The sequence below is a fragment of the Diaporthe batatas genome (genome assembly GCF_019321695.1).
Source record: "Diaporthe batatas strain CRI 302-4 chromosome Unknown Contig00015, whole genome shotgun sequence".
Lineage (NCBI taxonomy): Eukaryota > Fungi > Ascomycota > Sordariomycetes > Diaporthales > Diaporthaceae > Diaporthe > Diaporthe batatas.
This window is the reverse complement of record NW_025408562.1, coordinates 1,150,510-1,170,046: the sequence shown is the minus strand read 5'-3', so window position 1 is coordinate 1,170,046 and position 19,537 is coordinate 1,150,510. Positions and strand designations below refer to the sequence as shown.

Here is a 19,537-nt window from a genome sequence, read left to right as displayed (position 1 = left end):
AGCGCCAGCCAGGGAGAAGTGCCCCCCCCCCCCCTCAGACCCCCCTGATCATCTGCACGCCGTTGTAGCACGCAGTAAGCACGAGGCCCAGGCCAAACAGGTAGTGTCCCAGAGCACCACTGGACAGATCGGTTAGTTTAAGTCCCCAGCGCCTCAAGAACCCAAAAAAAGAACGCGGACAAGAGATTCTCGGAGGGAATTGTCACTTACGTCACCCGCCCCTGAGGACCGCCGCTTGTGTCTGACAGGCGAACGAGATACAAATGTCAGTCAAGAGCGTCCCATCTGGGATGGGAGGACAGCCGCAGCCAGTCAAGTCACTTACAGCCGATGGTATACACGACGCGCGACACGAGCCAGCCGGCCCCCATGACGGCGGCCGGGACGGGGAACCGCGTGCCGGCGATGAGCATCGAGGTCAGGTAGGGCGTCAGGTTCTCGGTGAAGTTGGCGTGGGCGCGCTGGGCTGTTTGTTTGTCCACGGCGGCCGGCTGGTCAGCAAGGCTGTGGCCCCGAGGAGGCAGGGATGGATGGATAGATCCATAATCGCCCCCTGGCCTCTCGCCGGTGGTGGTGATTGATGGTGCTGGGGACTCACCGCAGTTCAGCTGGAACGCGGCAGGGTTCTTCTCCGCCTGCTCGGCCGTCGCGTACGTGTTGGGGTACCCGATGCCCTTTTTAGGTCCCGAGATGTCAGCGGTGCGGTGTTGGTGGCTCCCGTCTAGTGCTCACGCTCCGCCGGTGGGCGCCAAGGTGATGGATGGATGGACCATCAGCGCCGGCCAGCCAGACAGACAGGCAGGCCGTTGGCTAGCTAGGTAGGTAGGTAGCTAGGGACGGCCCGCCGGGGGCTGGGGCGCATTGCTCGGCGCCGTTTTGAGCGGAGCGGATGGGTGGGTGGGTGATGACGATGCTGTCTAGGTAATTTACGTACACTGGCCTTCCTGGCCTTGGTGGTCTGGACGCCGTGCCAGATGTTGACGAAGACGGTCGACGCCGCGGCGAGGAGGACGTATCTTTTTTTGGGCGCAGGGTTAGAATAGAGTTTCTCACGGATTCTTCTTCACTTCACTCTTCCTCCGGATCTCTCGGGCCTGTCTGTCTCGACTCACCCGTAGTCGTTGGAGATCTCGAGCAGGACCATTTTTGCTTTGGCAGACGTTCACTTGGATTAAAGTTTCTGAGGCTTTGCTTCCCGAGGCGAGGACGGAGGATGATTAAAAAAAAAGCAAAAGATTATGCTTAAACAACCAGGCTTTTATTTCTTCTCGCCGGTTAAAAGTAGTCTTCTGTCCCAAGGGATGATGTCCAGCCGAGCGGGACGGATGACATAATTCACAATCGGCGCCGCTGTAAACCCCAGGGTGCCGCCTTCCACCTCTTTCCACGCACCATGGGGAGACGAAACCCCTGGCGGCGGGCGTTTGGACCCGTCTCGGGCAGGTGTTTCGCCCGGTTGCGAGCTCCGCAGCTCCGCAAGGAAAAGCCAGGTTCGCCCTCGCGGTGGACAGGTAGCAGAGAGCTTGGGCCGCCCCTCCAGGCTGACAAAGTCTCCGGGGGACGACTCGTGCAAATCTGCCCGGTTTTGTGGTACCTCTCGTTGGCACCCCTTGGCTGATGTGAGCCAGCCTGTGTGAGTGGCACCGAGTGCCGACGGGGTTTAGGCGGGGTTTGCCGCGACGGGGTTCGAGGTCAGGGACCCCGTTTCTGTTGACTCGGGGGCCTCATCTTGATGGAAGGGCTTGCAGCAAGAGATGGCTGTCTTGGTTCATTTTTGCATCGTCAGGATGGTGGTTGGTGTTTAGGGAAAGAGGTTGGAAGCGACAGCCGCGGTATTTATTAACGGTCTGAACCTCTCGCTTTATTACCGGGGCTTCCGCTCGGCGCAACCAACAGGTTAGCTGAAGGCACGTCAATTCTCCAAGCAAAGGCGTGACTTTTTACCACGCAGTTGAGTGGCTTCTAGAGATAGTACGCTAGCCACTGTCAAGTCTGTCACGAAACCTGCCAGTGCTGTCTGAATGGGTACCTCACAGGCGGATTCCGTGTACTTGAAGCCTCCGGGACAGCGTTTCATCCGGTACACCTCTCGCGTGGGGCCCTGAATACGAGTCCCAGGCCCTCAAATACCCTCTTCTCTGCCTCCTCCATCGTCGGTGCAGGCCCCTTGCCGCCGTCTTCCAGGTCCACCCAGTCGTACGGAGGCTGGCGCGACCTGATACCGCTGCTGTCGAACTTGAGGTTCCTCTCATACTTGCAGTAGAGACGGAGGTCGCGCTGGAACGTTGTCTCAGAGCTCCAGCCCAACACCGCGCAGCCGACCGTCTTCCACGGGCTGATGAGGATGTCTACCCTGCGGTGAGGGTTTGGATTCTTTGGCTCAGCTTCACCGGGTTCGAACACGGGGTCCTGCCAGACCACGAGGGCCTTGTCGAGGGTGTCAAACCCTGTGCCCCCGGGTGCTGATGATTTGAAACTTGTTGGCCTCTGGTTTCGCTCACTATTGTGAGCGCTCATGGTAAGAGTGTGGGCTGGGAGTCCATGCGTGGTCAGAGGTAGACACAGATGCTTCGGGGTGAACTAGCCACTCACTGATGTACTTTTCATTTTCAAGGCTGATGACTAACTTGTTGATGAAGTTGTGCGTGGCGTCTTCATCGCGATGGCTCAACATGATGTCAACGTCACCGCTCATTGACTTTCCTCTGCGGTATCCTCCAACCACCGTCATCCGGAAGCCTTCTCGTATGCTGTTCGCATGCTGCAGAACTGTTGCCGCAATGGAGTCGGTCTCCGGCCTCGGTATCTTCATCAGAAATTCCTCGTAGTATTTGACACCGATTTGCTGTGACCTAGTGATGGTGTTCCAACCGTATTCAACTATGTCGTCGAGGTCTCGCCAGCCTCTCCTGTAGAAGCTTTCGGCCGTGACGGCGGAGACTCCAAAGACATCGGTGAAGGTCTTTATCGCCGTCAGCTTCACGTCTGAGGCTGCATTGCGGATCTCGGGCAGCTCGCCAGAGTCTTGGAATTCCGAGAACAGGAAGGCGAACTTATCGCCACAGCCCGGTAGCCTTCGCACTTCTGGAACCATAGCGTAAGCAGTTGATATCGATGGTGGCCAGAATGAGAGGGTCTTACCAGCAGGGCTTTGCAATCGATAGGGGTAGGCTGACAAGGACGCAATCGCAGTAGAATATGCTCTTACGCCAACCACGTTTCCTTTGATAGACCTGAGTTCCCTGACCTCCTTTAGCTTTTCGATGAATGCTTCGTTTGGTGGATGGACGACTGTTGCTCGTTGGCACGAGTACTTTGTGTGCAAGTACTCAGGAACTGGTGGCAATTCAGCAACGGCATTTTCTTCTGTTGTGGACTGAGCCAGTAGAGGCGGGGCCTTGTGGTGGTGACCCGTGCCTTCCCGCCGTCGAGACAGCGAGTATGAAGAAGCTGAGGCCTGAGATCCTGCTGCAGATTGCTGGGATCGTTGCGGTAAACCGAATGTCGTAGGGGACTCGACTGCCTTGTACAGTTCTGGCGCTGGGGGTGCTGGCGCTCTGCGGGCCGTATATACCAAATAGTCCCTGCAGTCTACCAAGCTGCCCTTCGCCAGTGAGTCTTGCAGCCAGTCAAGACGAACAACCGACCTCGCAGCCGTGGTGGATGACTCCTGAGGCTGTATGTGCTCATCGCCGGAGTCTTCGAGCGAGCTGCTGCGGAATGCATAATCCTCGAGACAGGAAATCTTTCGTCTCTTTGCCCTGGGACTCGAATCTGGCTTGCCGGCTGAAGATGATGCCTCTTCGGCGGATAATTTCAACTTCCGCAGCTCAAACTGGGCCCGCAGTCTTTGGGTGACTGATAATCTTGATGTCAATCATCTTGTTCGAGTGCAAAGGATATGCTGTGCGCCTGGACCCGAACGTGTGACTGCCATGATGCTTGTGTGACGCCTTTTCGATCTCGTCCATCGGGAAGATATGCGATCGAGCTCGAACAAGGATGGGTGAACATACCCTTTCCAACAATGAAATCTGCTTCACTGGCGACCTGGGTCAGCTGGACGATACTTGCTGCCCTGTCTGCCAACAGGCGCAGCTCATCAGAACTCAAGCGTGTTGGTAAGAGATATACCACTGGCGTTGGAGGATCCATCGAACGTGGTGTGAAAGGTAGATTTAAAGCTGTGGTGGAGGGGTCAAGGATGTGTGTAGAATGCAGCAAGGGAAGCCCGCTAAATTGTCACAGCCAGCACTCTTTCTTTTGCCTGGGGTGACGCCATCATTACCGGAAGTTGACCATGGTCTCATTTTATATCGCAGGGACTTTGTGTAGATAAATTCCGTAGAACCTCACATTTCAGGATATCACTTGGACAATGAGACCCTGAGCATGGCTCGCACGCTGTGGCAGAAGCAGTGTCACCTCGTCTGTGACGTTCTTATTTTAACAACCTCCCATAGGATAACCTGCCAACCTACTATAGTACAACTGCCTATAAGACAAGACACCAGTGATGGGCAAGCCGCAGAGGCTCTGCTACGACATCGTACAACTTTTCGAAGATGTGGTGGTGTTACGGCCATAGTGCATGTGGTTTTATGTCCTCTGGAAGGTACGGAGTAGTCTACCTACCCAAGGTACCCAGGTACTCTGCTTATTAGTGAGTCGGGATCCCACCTGCAGCCTTACTGCACTAACAGGGGGCCAATTCCTGTTACCTGATTGTGGGGCAAGGCTTTCAATATTCCATTGTCAACCTTGCAGTCTGTCTGCATCGTCCGTGCCTCGGACGACCTTCCTTTCGCATCACCAACCCACCTGGCGAGCCTCAAGTTCGTTCTTGAAGCACGCCCGCCGGTCCTAATCCCACAGCGCACCAGCGGAGCCGTTCGTTTCCTCGAAGCAATCGCATCATCAACATGCACCCGTCCTGATGGATTTGGCAAAGCAGCTGGTGCGCTCCTGCGTGCGCGCATTCTACCAGCAGCCCAACTTTGACGTCCGCCACATCCTCGTCATTGACGCCCTGGTAATCCACTCGGCGTACGTCTCGTGCCAGGTCAAAGAAAGGAGACGGGAGGTGCCAGGCTTGCTAAAACACTGCTCCCAGGCTGCGCGACGATGATCTTGCATACCTCCTTAGCATGACGGCGTTGAAGGATCTCCACAAGCTCTGCGCGAAGCTCAGGGATGACCGTTTCCTGGCCATGTACGTTTGGCCATCCTCATCGCCTCCCATCGTCTTTGCGCTCCCACGACTGACTTGGCATGTCCGTCTAGACACGTACGATCAGAGCTCAAGGAGGGATCCGTCCGCCCCGTCAACCGAACCTACTACTACATCGACTACAGACAGACGATAGACTTCATCAAGTGGAGAGTCTACAAGCTAGGGAAGGACATGCAGGTGCCCACAGTACCCGCTAACGAGCGCAAAGAGTACGTCTGTCCGAGGTGCAAGGCAGATTACACCCAGCTTGAGGTCCTCGACAACGTGAGCGCCCAGGGCTTCCTCTGCCAGCGATGCAATCACGTCCTCAATCACGAAGCGGAGAGGACCTCGGCCGGACACGAGAAGGTCACCCGGCTCAACAACCAGTTGAAGTTCATCACCGACTTGCTGCTCCGCATCGACAGTGTCGTTGTCCCAGACAACAACTTTGACTTTGCGATCCAGGCCGCCCTGCCAGTCGTCAGAGATGCCCAACACCAGGTCGTAAAGAGCACAGTCGTGGAACAAGCGAGACCTACCAGCGTCAAGGGCCTGGCTGATACGGGCCCCAAAAAGATCGACATCAACATCTCCAACTCAGAGGGCCCCTCGGAGGAGGAGAAGGAGGCCGAGCGGTTACGCAAGGAGAAGCTGGCGAAGCAGAACGAACTGCCAGAGTGGATGTCAAGCAGCACGGTCAACGGGGCCTCATTCTCCACCGCCGGAGCTGGAGGTGCCGCGGTCTCGAACGCCGACACGGACAAGGAGACGCTCAAACGGCCACAGGCGCTCGACGAGACAGAAGCCCAGAAGCTGAGCAGCTACATGGAGAACCTCAAGCGGGAGCAGCAGGCAGCCCTCGCCGCGCAGCAGGACGAGTCATCCGACGAGGAGGACGAGGGGGACTTTGAGGACGTGGTCGCGACACCACCGCTGATCCCCGCTGGGACCGCGATAAAACCTGCGCCTTCGCCCCTCCGACAGTCCAGTGTCCCGGTGGCCGTCAAGCGCGAGGCCGACACGAATGGGTCGGGGATCAAGCGCGAGAGCCCCGGGGACGACAGGCCCGTGAAGAAGGTCAAGGTCGAGGAGCCTGCAGACGATGGGGACGACGATGAGGAGGACATGGAGTTCGAGGATGTGTGAGATGGGCTTACCCAGCAGGACGAAAGTACCCCAGGATTGCTCAATCACATACACTCCAATCGCATGCACTATTTCCATAACCATAAATTTAAAAAATGGTAAGATGTCATGTGGCTTGCCTGCCTCTGGTGTCTTTACAGGAGTCTGTCCATGGGAAATCGGTCTCGAGGAGGCTGACCCATAGGGAAATTGGTCTGGAAGGGGAGGTGGTAGAGATACAGTGGCTGTGTAGCGGACACCGGAGCAATTGTTGGAAATGGGGGGTTCTTCGGCGGCGGTGGTCACACCCTGGTGGCGGTTAAACGGAACGCCATGGCTATCGACCGTTGAATCACTTCACTACGAAGGGTATGGATCAATCTTGATTGTGTCGTCTTTCCATATTTGGGTTCATAGTCGTGAATAGTTGATAGATCGGTGGGGCATCCAAGGGCACAGGCACACTGCATAGATCAACGTCGACGCAGATTGACATTCCATATGCGGATAATTATCCTCTTACCCCAAAAACAGGACGAGTAATAAGAGAGCATTTGTTACCATGGCGGCCAGTCAAACCGAAGCGAATTAATAGTGCTGTAAACGAGCAGTAGTCTTCAACAGGGTGAAAGCGACCCCTGCCAAGACTGCAGCATGCCAGTGGTCCAAGCTTACTCATAAACCTGCGCGGAAATCTTATCAGATCTCTCAAGTCGACCCGAACCATTTTTAAAACGTCTGCCCTCGCGAGAACAAGCCGACGGAGAATGATATTGGGACTTGGCGCGCGGCCTGTCCTACGGGGCCTGCGCCCTCAAGGCCTGCGCCCTCGCGTGGCCCATCACTCCTACAGCAGCAGCACGCCGGGCGGCATCGCCACGGTGCCTCTGGTCTACGACCTCCACCAGCCAGCCAAGCCGGTCTCGGCCAACCCGGACCGCACGTCGCCCATCCTGTTCCTGCACGGGCTGTTTGGGTCCAAGAAGAACAACCGCAGCATCTGCAAGTGAGTATTTTTGGTCCGGCGGGTGATGAACACGGCAGACACAGACAGGGCCGGGGCTAAATACCGTGTGTCACTGCCGTAGAGCACTTGCCCGGGATCTTGGCCGCTCGATATATGCCCTTGTAAGTCGTCGACAGACAGACAGACAGCCTTCCATTTTCAACGAAAAAGAAACTAATGTGTCCCGGAGGATCTCCGCAACCACGGCGACTCGCCCCACGCCCCGCGCCATGACTACACGGCCATGGCGGAGGACGTCGGCGCCTTCATAGAGGAGCACGGGATAGAGGAGCCGACCATCATAGGCCACTCGATGTGAGCAAGGCCCCTTCTTTCTTTGAGGTCTCTGGGCGGAAATGCTGACTGCTACCACCCACGCGAAAAGGGGGGCCAAGACAGCCATGACGCTAGCGCTGCGCTCGCCGGCCATGGTCAGGGACATCGTCTCCGTAGACAACGCGCCCATCGACGCGGTCCTGTCCACCGACTTTGCCAAGTACGTCCGGGGCATGAAGAAGATCGAGGACGCGGGCGTGACCTCGCAGAAGGCGGCCGATGCCATCCTGGCAGAGTACGAGGAGGTAGGTTTTGCTCCCATTGACGCCTCAGAGAGGATGATCGGCCGGGTAAAAAAAAAAAAAGAAAACACTCACTCACTAACAAATAACAAAAACATAAAGTCCCTGCCCATCCGCCAGTTCCTCCTGACCAACCTCTTCACCCCGGAGGGCAGCAGCACCAAGAAGTTCCGCGTGCCCCTCGACGTGCTGGGCAGGGCGCTGGCCAACATGGGCGACTTCCCCTACAAGGACCCGGCAGCGGCGCGTTTCGAGCGGCCGGCGCTGTTCGTCCGCGGCACGCGGAGCAGGTACGTGCCGGACGAGGTGCTGCCGGCCGTGGGCGAGTTCTTCCCGCGCTTCGAGGTCGCCGACGTCGAGGCGGGCCACTGGCTGATCTCGGAGAACCCCGAGGCGTTCAGGCAGGGTGAGTGTTCCTGGGTTTCCTTTCCCCTCCCCCCCCCCCCCATGAGGGCCGTCCCGGCGTTGAGACGCCCCCATTGGGGCAATATTGTGTGTTGTTCTCACTGACCTCCCCCTGTACACAGCTGTTGTGCCGTTCCTGAGCCCTAAGGAGTAGCGTTTCATGGGGGATGAATAGAGGTGTATAGAAAATAGAAGTCGAGGCAGCATGGAAATAAGCCCCCACGGGCCAACTGCTCGCATGTGCATCATCACTACCCTAGTGTACTCGGTCTGAGAATATAATGAATTTGTTACAACCTCAAGGGTGAAAAGTGAAGATGAAGCACAGAAAACAACTGGTTTGCGCCTCCCGTTATCCATCGCCCGTCTAATTTTTCGCACGCTTTACTATGTATGTATGCCACTCATGTCCTCGATGCCCACGCATCCATCCCGTCTATCCGTCATCCAGTCATTCATTAAGTGAGCCTTCAACCCCGCGGGAGAAAACAACAATCAACATGCCAGGGGGCGAAGGGTGTTCCCCAGTCTCAAAACAACCCAAGATACCGAAAAGGGGAAAAAAAAAAAATCAGCAGGCACACCCCGACGCAGCGCCCTCCTCACCCCCAACCTTGACCGTCCCCCTCCCGCCGTCAGCGGCGCTCATGACGTCGGGCTTGCTGACGATGGCGTCGACGATGTCGACAAACGGCCTGCGGACGCCGTCCCCCGTCTTGGCGCTGACCTCGCAGAAGCTGGCGCCGTGCGCCTCGGCGAGCGCGCGGCCCTCGGCGGCGGGCACCGCGCGCGCCCGGTCGGCCTTGGCGCCCACGAGGTACAGCGCCACCCCGGGCACCGTGTTGAGCTCGACCTCGTCGAACCAGCGGTCCATCGAGGCGAAGGACGTCCGCGACGACGCGTCGTAGACGAGGATCACGCCGTGCGCGCCGCGGTAGTAGGACGTCGAGAGGGTGCGGAAGCGTTCCTGGCCGGCCTTTTTTGGGGGAGGGGGGTTTGAGTGTCAGTCATGTATGTGTGTATGTATGTATATATGTATGTATGGGAGCCAATCCATCCCGCCCCGACGCTGCGTTGTCGTGTCCCGGGGGGGGGGGTGCTGTCCATGCATGGGAGACGCAGGGTCCAGGGGGTAGGTATGTGAAGCGTTGGCCGGGCCGGGCTAATACTCACGGTATCAAAGAGCGTCAGGCGGTACGCCTTCCCCCTGACTGAGAGTTTCTTAATCTGAGGACAACACAGCGCTGGTCAGAACCCTTCCGTACGAGACGACCAAGTCGCGCCCTCCCCGTGAGGTGACACGTGACCACCGCCTCATGAGTCGGCGGGAAGGGAGTGACATACTTTGAAGTCTATCCCGATGGTCGCCGTTGCTGATTCGGGCTCAAAGACATCCTCACAATATCTCATCAACACTAAGCGCGGGGTCAGCTACTAAGCAACATCTCCCGTTGAGCACCACCACCACCCTCGCTCAGAGCCAGCCATGAGCGGAGGGGAGGACAGACAGACAGACAGACAGCTCGCGGCTGCGTGAGGCGGTGAAAGAGGCCCGGGTGGATAAGTAGCTTACACGCGGATTTCCCAGCGCTGGACGGGCCGATGAGGAGCACCTTCAGGGTCGGCAGGGAATCGTCGGAAGCCATGATCACGGAGGTATGGGTTTCGAAATTTCAAGACAAGAAGAAGGTCTGCAGCAGAAAATTAGGTGGCCATAGTTGAGTTCCCTAGGTGAGTCTTGTTGGCACTGTAGGTATGTAGGTGGGCGCGCGTATTTTGAGCAGGGGAGGTGATGTAGGTAAGTGGGCTGGGCACTTAGCTAGGCACGACACGACAAGTGCTCAGTGAGTGAGGTCAGAGCCAGTCGAAAGCTTGTTTGCCCCTCCAGAAAACCGAACCCCATGACCACCACCACCATAACGGGCCGGGATTTCAGAAACACGGGTAGGACCCTTATTGAACCGCACCAACTGCCTCACATCAGGAGGAACAGTTTCCGGTTGGGTTATAGGTATGCTGGTTTTACTGACATGGTGGAGTGGCACGTAAATATCTGGCTGCACATGGCTACAACACCTAACCAAGCACATCAAAAACGACGGACGGGTAATTTGAATTGCCTCTCTGTATTTGGCCCTTTTACGGGCCGACCTCTACGTCCACAACACCACCCTCCGATGCTTTGCGTATCCGAACCCGAAGTACGCCATCCTCGCACCGTCGTCCAGGACGACTCCCCAAAGGGCTGAACCGAAAATGACAGGGCGGACATCTCACAGGCTTGTAAATGGCGTGGCGCTCGCCGCCTTCCTTTTTTGTGTGTTCGATTTCCCTTTTTGATTCATTCCGGCCTGGACTCGTAAAGGCACAGATATCCATGACTACTCTGTACCGGTCGCCACGCCAAAAGTAACGAATAAGCAAGACCCACGCCCCTGAGAGGTATTGCCTGAAGAAACCGTGTCCATGCCGCGCTCCAAGTCAGTTTTGTCGTCGCCTCAAATTTACACCTCCTCGAGAACGCGCTCCTTGAACTCCCGCTCAACCTTCTGGCCCTGCTCGTCCGTGGACGACTCGCCGTGGAGGGCCAGGAGGGTACCGAGGTCGAACTTGGGCTGCTTCAGCAGCTTGACCTTGCGGATGTGCACCTGCGATACAGTCAGTCTCCCGTCTTTCGTGATGGTCCGGCCGTGGGCGCCCGGCCGGATTTGGGGGGTCCACGTACGTTCTGGAGGGGGTAGATGCCCTGGGTGGCCTTCTCGATCTCACGGCCGATGACCTCGGGGATCAGCTTGTTGGTCAACTGCTGCAGGGTGCAGCTGCCGGCCTCACGGGTGATGATCTCGGTCATCTTTCGTCGGATGGCACGGATCTGGGAAGAAGCGGCGTAGGTGGTCTTCTTGATCTGGTTGGGGCGGCGCTTGGTGAAAGCGATGGCGAACAGGCGGAGGAGGTAGTCGTCGGTGGTCTTGACCGTGACGTTGGCCTCGATCAGGGATTGCCACTTGCGGACGAGCGACCGCAGCTTGTCGGATGTGAAGTCGAGACCGTGGAAGTTGGTCAGGCAGTTCTTGCCCTGAACCTCGTCGATGCGGAGCTTGATCTTGCGGAAGGCGTGGTCCTCATCCTTCTGCAGGTCGGCGAGGGAGACCTCGACGATACGGCCCTTCAGGGAGTCGTTGGCGTTCTTGAGACCGGTGGTGCGGTTGACAAGAGTCTTGCCGACACTGTAGCAGGAGCTGTCAGATCCAGTTCCTCACCCTCTCAAGTGCTCGGTGCGATTCGTATATCGGGTTGCTTACTCTCGGACGTTGAAAGGCGCGGGGGCCTGTTCGCGATGTCTGTCAGTCGGGGTGCTCGTGTGCAGTGGCGATTGTGGGCATTTTGAAATCGTACCTTGATGCCGTACCAGTCCTTGCGGGAGAAGGGGTCGACGGTCTTCTTCTTGAGACCCTTCTTGCCCTTGGACAATCTCTTGTTCCTGTTCAAAGCACACCCATCAGCGATATGTTCGTCTTCGCCGCCGGCTTTTTCGAATTTGGCAATCGTGCATCGTCGCTGGGATTGGAGAATTCGACGTACTTGCCAACAGCCATCTTTGCGAGGTTCGGATCTCAAAGACGGGCAATGGTTCGTTAGGTGGGTGGAATTGAGAGATCGCGAGATTCGGTATTCTGGGCGGAGACAGGCGTCAAATCGACAATGCGAATTTTCTGAAGAGACCTGGGCCGGTGGTGCGGATTCGCGCGTGGTCCGAGCGCCTCGGAGGCTGGAGGGACCTATTTCCGGTGAGCGTACCTCCGTACCGATTTGCAGACCCTAACCCTCTATGCCTCCCCGCTAACCCGGTAATTTGGACACTGTGATATCGCCCCCATGGATGAGTGCTGAGTCAGGATATGCATTCAGAGCCAAAAATCAAGTTATCCGTGCTGGTTCCTGAAAATCCCCGACATGGGTGTGTGCCTGCCGCCAACTGACAGCTGTTGACTTTTGATGCCAATCGCGACGAGCCACATGCTCCCCACGGTACGCCGGCCCAGCCCAACTTGCCCAAAAGCTTACTGTGGCACACTGAGTCGCTCATGTGCTCTAATAACAGCAGCGGAGGAATGCCCAACGGTTCCTGGCCCGCCAGCGGGGCTGCGTCTCAGCCCGAGCGAGACCTCGTCCAGGTGGCCAGCAGGATTTCCAACCGAACCATGAACCCAGGGTGGTTCGCCTCATGTTTGCCGTGGCAGCATCTACCAGAAACAGAGAGCCACGTTGGTCCTCAGGGGCAGTAATCTATGGGCATATCGGTCTCTATGCTGGGGAAAACCGGTTGATGAAGAGAAGATGACAACGACAAAAGGACAGCGAAAGACAGCTTCCTATAGGACAGCATCCCAACCTCCTCTGAAGCAACATCCTGTAGGACAATTTCCTATGAAACGATTTCCTATACTTAGACAACTATAGAACAAACTCCCTTGCAAAGACTTACCGGAGGAACCTTGGAAACCCCGGGACAGGATCAAGTTGCCTTCAATCTCGATCCATCCATGGCTAAGATGAGATCGGCACCGGGAATAGGAGGCATCGGGCTCAAGTCCCCTCGGGAACCCAAACAACGTGGTGATGGATGAGTCGGTTCACGGCGCACGCGGATGCAAAAGGGTCCCCACCCACACCCACGCACGAAAGAACAACACGTTTTCGCTTCGGCGAGCTTCTGAAGCAGCGAGCCAGCCCCAGCCAGCCCTTCCTCCATGCAAACTCAAAACCAACCCAACACAGCAGAGCCGTCAGCGGCGCGATCCACCCCGTCCGTCGTCAGCCCGTCTCGGCACAGGAGGGGGGGGGCAATTTGATAATGCCGCAGCGCATCCGCAGTGTCGCATGTTCCCATCCTGCCGCGGCCGCGGCCAGCTTAATCAACCCCCCCCCCCACGGCACAGATTACTACCTGCTGGTCAGTCAGTCAGCCAGTCTCACCTGCCTGCTTGTATGGTGAATGACAGGTCAGAGAGATTAAATCCCACACTCGCACAAGAAAAAGCTATGGGCAATGACCTCACCTCACCTAGCTGAGCACGGAGCACGGAGCTGGGAAACCGGGCTCACCGCTTCGTCACCGCCCATCCCTGTTCCCGCTCACACTACGCACTCACACGAGCCCCGGCCCGGGGAGGAAAAACACACAGCACAGAGAGAGGGTAGCATGCTTTCATGTCACCTCGACTAGGAAGCTTGCCGTGCGGCGGTCTGCCCCACAGAAGCTTCGGTCTGTTCCGCGGTTGGACCGGATCCTGTCAGGCACGAGGTCAGGAGGAGCCGCTGGGCTTGGGGACGGGGCCCAGGCACGCCCACGCGCCCTCCCCTCCCTCACCCCTACCCGAGAAGTCACAAGTATTTGTGTGTTGCTACCCAGGAGTGCGGACGGGCTCGGCGGGCAGAGCAACCCTGCATGGGGATGCCGGGGCTCCATCCACGGGATCGCGATCCCCTCGTGTCTGTGTGGATGTGGATGTCTTTTGTTTTACACGGTGCCCTCGAAATGAAAAAACGGTCGGTCGGTTTAATGATCGCGATTGATTTGTGGGGCTATGCAAATGGGTATCGTGGGGAACTCAGAAAAGAAAACATGATGCTATGCTGTGTGCTACCAACAAGAGTAAGGCGGAGCTTTCCATTCTCTGTGGTGGTCCATCTCCCCATTCCCGTTCCCTTTCTCCTGAAGAACTGGGTCCGTCTTTTCCGGCCAGACAAGCGGGCCAGCTTCCGGCTGCCTGCATCTCCTAGCCTTCTTCTTCTTCTTCTTCGGGGCTTGGTCAGGTTCTAGACTCCTCCCCTGAAAGGGGAGCCTTGTCTGGAAACCGTCATATCCTGTTCTGGGCGGCCACTGTATGTGCGCCATCGCTGAAGGAAAGGTGACCAGCCCTATGACCTCATCCTGAGCCCATGTCTCTCCCCTTGCCCAATGATCGGCCCCATGGTCTACCGACCGCCCGGGGCCGAGACTCTTTCCTCTCCTTCCCCTGCCAGGCTGGCTGTCAGACCGTGGCAGCTGCGTGGCTGGCCTGACAACCCCAGCGAGCAGCGGCATTTGCTCGGCTGCGTTGTCGTTGGAACCCCAAGGTGGTATCGAGACACACGCGCCGGGCGACAGGGGGGGTGGGTGGTGAGGGATGCTGCTGAGTCCGGGCGGGTTCCAGATGCTGCTGTGTGCCCGCCGCCTTATCAATAGGACGGGCATGCCTGGATCCAAATTCCTCGTAGTTGCCACTGCCGTTCCATCCAGGAGGTCCAGGATGGCGGCAGCCCTCGCTGCTGGAGTCAGGGCGACTGCATCTGCACCTGCATCTGGGGCTCCCGCTCCTCCTCAGGGAGGTCAGGCTGCCAGGTGTCGAAGCTAGGGAAACTGAAATAGCGCCCCGAGTCTGCTGTGAAACCCAAAACCCGCACAGTCAGCACCGATGACGTTTTTGAAACAGGCCAGGAGGGAGACGCGGGTTGGGAAAGGAAGAAGAAAGATGATGACATACCCAGGTGGGGGCGGAACGCATCGAGATCAGCATGATGATGGTGATGATGATGATCCCTGGCGATCCTGGCCGGGCTGTCGTACATGGTCGGGCTCTGGGAGAGGGGAGATGACGAGTTTGGTGGTGAGGTTGAGATGGCGACCTGGTTCAGCAGGTCTGTCGCGCGGCGGCTGGTGCCGGGGGCGGCCAGGGCGTTCCGGCTCGCGGTCGACGGGGTGATGGAGGGCTCTGTCGCGCTGGAGCGTAGCAGCCTTGGGCGGCGGCTGCTCGACCTGGACGAGTCCCTCCTCTGGGAGGTGCCGCGGCGGGATTCTGTGGGTGAGGCCATGTCGTCGTCCGAATCTGACACGTAGTGAAAGAGACTGGGGATGTAGATGGCGAGGTTGTTGATGTTGTCGAGCATTGGGGTTGGTGTATGCCGACTTGGTTGTTCGGTAAGGCTGAGTGTGAGTTGCTGGGAGGGTGATAAGTGTGTAAGACAGGGCGGCGTTGTTGTTGTTGTTGTTGTTAGTGAGGTGAGAGAGTGTGTGTGTTGGGATGCGGGTGGTGGGAGACGGGGGCAGGGAGGTTATTTCAATTGCTGTCAGTCAAGAGAGAGCCCAAGCAGAATATAGAAGCAGAGGGACTATTGTTGGATTGCAGCAGTGAAACGAACGGTCATCACAACGAAGGTGTGAGCGAGAGGGTGGGTGCTGGGTGTGGGTGTTATGTATTTGCGCCGACTTTCCATGTTCGCATGCAAGGAGCCCGACATGCCGTTGTACAGTAACTAAACTTACACTACGACCGCAGGCAGGGTGAGCAGACACTTTGTCTGGGGACAGTACGGAGTACAAACGTACAGTACACACGTACCTCCGTACCACCGTACAAGGTACCGTCCCCGGTACAGTGCACGGCATAGTGACGAACCCTCGGTCGCTCGCTCCTAGCTCCCTCCCTTCCCTTTGTCCTTGTCATTGCCGCTGGCCGCAGCCCACTTGGGCTGAAATGCTGGCCGCGGCACACAAGCCCAGCGAGCCAGCGAGCCAGGGAGCCAGCTGCCCGAGCCCACCACAGCCGGTCGGTACGGTACAGTAAATAAATAGAAACTGGGCGGGCCTGTGTACTGTGGTGTGATACTGTACGGGGCAAGTAGTACCGTGCAGCAGCAGCATGTGCAAATGGGTCGGTGCTGCGTGCGGTACGGAGTACGGAGTACGTACCCCAGAGTTCCCAGAGTTCCCAGACAGTTGCAGTCGTGACAGCCGTGACAGTCGGTGGCCCGCAACTCCCTGAACCACACACCTTGCACACCCACCTGGCTGTGCACTCCGACCCGTCGACCCCGTCGTGGCAGCGTGGGCAGCGTGGGACCACACGGTCTCGACGCGGTCTTTCCCACCTGCCTGCCTGCAACCCCTCTCTCCCTCGTCCTCGGACGCAGGGGTAAGACTGCTACTAGTACTGCTACAATACCTGAATACGTACTCAAGTAGTGCACACTTGCATGCCACACAGTGAGGGACTAAAAAAAAAAACAAGAGACAAAAAAGAGAGAGAAAAAAACCAAAACCATGGGGCATGTCATCATGCCACTAGTCAAGACAGTTACGAGATGGAGTGCTCACACAGAAGCAGCGAGAAGGCGAGAAACGAGGGCAAAAAAAAAAAAAGACGAGGCAAAGACTAAGACCGCGGCATTTCTCGGCCTTTACCAGACTCTGGCTGGGTGTCTATCTATGTCTAGACCGTCGAGTGCTGTACTGCGAAGCTCTGATTGAGCCTTCGCCACCTGGCGCGTGCTACCACACCCACTCACCCACCCGTACGGTGTCCTGGGCTGCCTGGCTGCCTGGGTTGTAGGTGCCCTCGTCTTGGAGCATAAGCGTCTCCTCACATCACCCCAAGGTTGGGTAATAGCTTGGACTGGCCTCGAGCCGTTACGAGGCTTGCGGGCCGCTGCTGGTGGTGTCCGACTGGGCAGCACATGCTGGGGGTCTGGACGGGAGGGAGGGGAACAGAGTTCTGGGCTCGGCCCTAGTTCCAGGCACCACGGGGGGATGGGGGAGGGGGGGGGGTTGGCGGAGCATGGGTCTATTGGGAGTCGGGCACTGATACATGTTTTTACTGTAGTACCCTCCTGCCTCCATACAAGGGGTCCTAGACGGTGGTCCAGACACACACACAGACACACACACACACACAACACACACCAACCAGCACACCAGAGTACAGCACAGCACAGCACAGCACAGCACGGCACAGCTGCACGGTTGTTGTCTTCGTGGTCCATCTCTACGCGACAAGACACTTTTGGCGTCTGCCAACCGGCTGTCAGATACCACCTCCTTGGTTTGCTGGCCCCTTGGTATCCCGCCCAGGGTGCCCAGGTTGCCAGGTCGGCACGCGTTGGGGCAGCATTTCGCCTGGGGTCACCCACGCTCGCCAGCAGCCTTGTCTTCCCCATGCTTTCGTTGCTGTGGTGCTTCGCCTGCTTGCGTACACAGTACTGTGGTACAACACCTGCCTGCCTGGCCGCCTGCCTGGCCTGCCTGCCTGCTTGACAGCTTGACAGCTTGCCTGCTTGCTTGCCTGCTTGCTTCCTCCGGCCGTGGCTTGTGGGACTGTGGACTGTGGCCTGTGGCCTGTGGCCCGGCCAACAAGCGCGGCCAGATCTGCATTCTGGACTCTCTTGTCTGCCAGTTTATGCGGCCGTCAGTCGTAACACCCAGGACGCCGAGGGCAGGATCGATCGGGAAACAGGATGGGGAATGGAGGTAGCCAAGCTGCCAGGCTCCAGATCGCGACGCCTCACTCGTCAACGGCGGCCACCGCCAATGGGCCCAGGCCCTGCTGCTCCTCGTTGCTGGGTGTCCATTCCTGCAGCAACCAACACCTTTTGGTCCAGTGGCCCTGCACGCGCTCTACTAATGGCCTGCCCGCTGGATTCGGTGGTTGGTCCGGCTGCAGGAGTCAGTGACCGCTCGAGGCCCGAGTCTCCCCCGTCGGGAGCACCTGGGCAGCTACTGTGTAAGGGGAGGAGCACGAGACCGCGCCCGTCTCGCCCATGACGGGTGGATGATGGATTATCCCGCGCTATTAGGACTCCGGGGACGAAACCCGAGCCCGTCGTCGGCCTGCCTCACCTTTTTTCTCCCTTAACCCCATAGGTATTATGCGCGAGCTCGAACCGGTGCGAGAACCACACAGCACGCGCCCACACCCACACCCACACCCACACGGGCTCGTCTCGAGCTCACTGGCCCGGCCTGAAGCCCCATCCCACCGGCCTCGTCGAATCCAAGCCCTCATGTCAGCTCACAGCTGCAGCCGGTCAACCTCCCGGTAGCTAAGGGCCTGCGACGCTCCACCATGCACCCCGAGTGCCAGAGCAAGCCCGCACACGACCAATCGAGGCATCCCAGGCGCGGGTCCCGCTCCATTGGGTCCCATCTGGCTGCCAGAACAGGCACGGGCACGGCCGCCTTTCACCCTATCAGTCATGAGGATATCCTAATCCTTTCCCCCTCGGGAAGGAAGAAGACAGAGATTTCGCCGTCTCCTCACTGTCTTGTCTGGCGGCCCTCGTGGGAGTTCTCTTCTCCGCCTCCGCTCCCCCCAAGGCTGCCGCGCACCCAAAACCCTTCCCCCGCCCGTTGTGTCGGTGGAGCACGTCGTGCAAGGGGTGCTGGTCAAGGCCCCCCTTCTTTCCACGTGTCGCCCGCTCGATGTTCCGACGGCACTGCATGGGATTCGCGATCTGGGCTGATTCGCTTCGGAGCGAGACCCAGCAGACACAACTCTCACACGCAGCACTTCCCTGCCAATAGCAAGAGAGCAAAGTAACTCCTTGCAGTGAGCGAACCGGCTATTCTCAGGATTGTGCTGAGATGACCGGATCGGGCCCCTTCGCGTCGCACAATTCCATCATTCGGAGCCACTGCCGTAAGACTTGTGTGTTCGATGTGAGAAAAGTGTGTTGTCAGGAAGGGACGCCTGGACACACATTCTGTGGCCCCCGGTACTCTATTTAGGCTTCGTGTGCTTGCTACGTTGCTGCTGCAGACATACCGTACACACACGCACAGTATCCATTTTCGTACGTAGGAGGGAGAAGAAACAACCGAGAGTTAACTCGCGCTCGTCTTGCAAGGTTCACAAGCCCGGGGGAGGCTCCCCTCTGTCACCCGTCATCTGCCCGCCGTCCTCCCCTTGGCGAGGAGCTCCCGCCACTGATTGATCGTGACCTGGGGTACAGCAGAGGTCGGACTACTGTGAGACTACTGCCCACGCTCGTTGGCGTTGTCGATCGAGCGTCAGCCCAACGACAAGGGTGATCAGTAGTATACACTACATTTATTATTGCATGACACTTGCCATCCCGGCAGAGAGCATCTGCAGATGCTACGCAACCTTGTCTTCTTTCCTTGTGACGGACAACTGCTACTTGCTGCTTGCACCGACTCAAGCCGGTCCATCTTGTGGAAGGCAAACCCGATCAGAAAGAGACATCGGCCGTGATGGAGCAAGCAGCATGGCAATCAGCAAGTGCCATTGCAGCGAAGCACTTGAACTGTATTTTCCAGTCTAACAATAAGCTCCTTGTCCCCTGCCTGCCTGCCAGTTTGCCATCTACCTACCCACACGCCCTTGTGTGTACCATCCGATTTACCTCCATCTGATCTACCTACCTACACCT

At 57.7% G+C, this 19,537-nt stretch overlaps 7 protein-coding genes across 7 annotated transcripts; 2 read left to right on the top strand and 5 right to left on the bottom strand.

The window, feature by feature from the left end:
• Positions 1-34: 34 nt before the first annotated feature.
• KVR01_011449 (uncharacterized protein) lies at positions 35-1,798 on the bottom strand (the record flags this gene model as incomplete). The annotated part of the gene is made up of 5 exons (XM_044786232.1): positions 1,113-1,798; positions 935-1,016; positions 326-674; positions 211-241; positions 35-119 (listed from the first exon to the last, which is right to left on the bottom strand). Exons 1-5 carry the CDS (start codon positions 1,142-1,144, stop codon positions 35-37), a joined length of 579 nt encoding a protein of 192 aa, XP_044639824.1. The 5' UTR covers positions 1,145-1,798.
• Positions 1,799-1,879: 81 nt separating this feature from the next.
• On the bottom strand, positions 1,880-4,155 carry KVR01_011437 (uncharacterized protein; the record flags this gene model as incomplete). The annotated part of the gene is made up of 4 exons (XM_044790006.1): positions 1,880-2,531; positions 2,593-3,084; positions 3,142-3,866; positions 4,013-4,155. The coding sequence occupies 4 exons, from the start codon at positions 4,153-4,155 to the stop codon at positions 2,074-2,076; spliced, it is 1,818 nt and encodes a 605-aa protein (XP_044639812.1). The 3' UTR covers positions 1,880-2,073.
• A 566-nt stretch (positions 4,156-4,721) lies between these two features.
• On the top strand, positions 4,722-6,903 carry KVR01_011305 (transcription factor TFIIE subunit TFA1). The gene is made up of 3 exons (XM_044793519.1): positions 4,722-5,046; positions 5,114-5,212; positions 5,284-6,903. Exons 1-3 carry the CDS (start codon positions 4,937-4,939, stop codon positions 6,359-6,361), a joined length of 1,287 nt encoding a protein of 428 aa, XP_044639680.1. The 5' UTR covers positions 4,722-4,936; the 3' UTR covers positions 6,362-6,903.
• A 139-nt stretch (positions 6,904-7,042) lies between these two features.
• Positions 7,043-9,035, top strand: KVR01_011435 (uncharacterized protein). Its single transcript, XM_044788163.1, has 6 exons — positions 7,043-7,346; positions 7,429-7,468; positions 7,537-7,661; positions 7,732-7,927; positions 8,027-8,330; positions 8,452-9,035. The coding sequence occupies exons 1-6, from the start codon at positions 7,108-7,110 to the stop codon at positions 8,481-8,483; spliced, it is 936 nt and encodes a 311-aa protein (XP_044639810.1). The 5' UTR covers positions 7,043-7,107; the 3' UTR covers positions 8,484-9,035.
• Positions 8,901-9,975, bottom strand: KVR01_011197 (uncharacterized protein; the record flags this gene model as incomplete). The annotated part of the gene is made up of 4 exons (XM_044791021.1): positions 8,901-9,305; positions 9,503-9,556; positions 9,674-9,744; positions 9,903-9,975. 4 exons carry the CDS (start codon positions 9,973-9,975, stop codon positions 8,901-8,903), a joined length of 603 nt encoding a protein of 200 aa, XP_044639572.1.
• An 858-nt stretch (positions 9,976-10,833) lies between these two features.
• Positions 10,834-11,925, bottom strand: KVR01_011301 (uncharacterized protein; the record flags this gene model as incomplete). The annotated part of the gene is made up of 5 exons (XM_044783865.1): positions 10,834-10,977; positions 11,055-11,556; positions 11,632-11,657; positions 11,726-11,810; positions 11,912-11,925. The coding sequence occupies 5 exons, from the start codon at positions 11,923-11,925 to the stop codon at positions 10,834-10,836; spliced, it is 771 nt and encodes a 256-aa protein (XP_044639676.1).
• Positions 11,926-14,647: 2,722 nt separating this feature from the next.
• Positions 14,648-15,259, bottom strand: KVR01_011495 (uncharacterized protein; the record flags this gene model as incomplete). Its single annotated transcript, XM_044788859.1, has 2 exons — positions 14,648-14,751; positions 14,857-15,259. The coding sequence occupies 2 exons, from the start codon at positions 15,257-15,259 to the stop codon at positions 14,648-14,650; spliced, it is 507 nt and encodes a 168-aa protein (XP_044639870.1).
• Positions 15,260-19,537: the final 4,278 nt, after the last annotated feature.

Bases quoted from the DNA above. Each gene is read 5' to 3' on its own strand.
- KVR01_011305 (XM_044793519.1), top strand. From the start codon at position 4,937: ATGGATTTGGCAAAGCAGCTGGTGCGCTCCTGCGTGCGCGCATTCTAC. The intron at 5,047-5,113 runs GTACGTCTCGTG...CACTGCTCCCAG, and splicing joins GCCCTGGTAATCCACTCGGC to GCTGCGCGACGATGATCTTG. The intron at 5,213-5,283 runs GTACGTTTGGCC...ATGTCCGTCTAG, and splicing joins GATGACCGTTTCCTGGCCAT to ACACGTACGATCAGAGCTCA.
- KVR01_011435 (XM_044788163.1), top strand. From the start codon at position 7,108: ATGATATTGGGACTTGGCGCGCGGCCTGTCCTACGGGGCCTGCGCCCT. The intron at 7,347-7,428 runs GTGAGTATTTTT...TCACTGCCGTAG, and splicing joins AACAACCGCAGCATCTGCAA to AGCACTTGCCCGGGATCTTG. The intron at 7,662-7,731 runs GTGAGCAAGGCC...CCACGCGAAAAG, and splicing joins ACCATCATAGGCCACTCGAT to GGGGGCCAAGACAGCCATGA.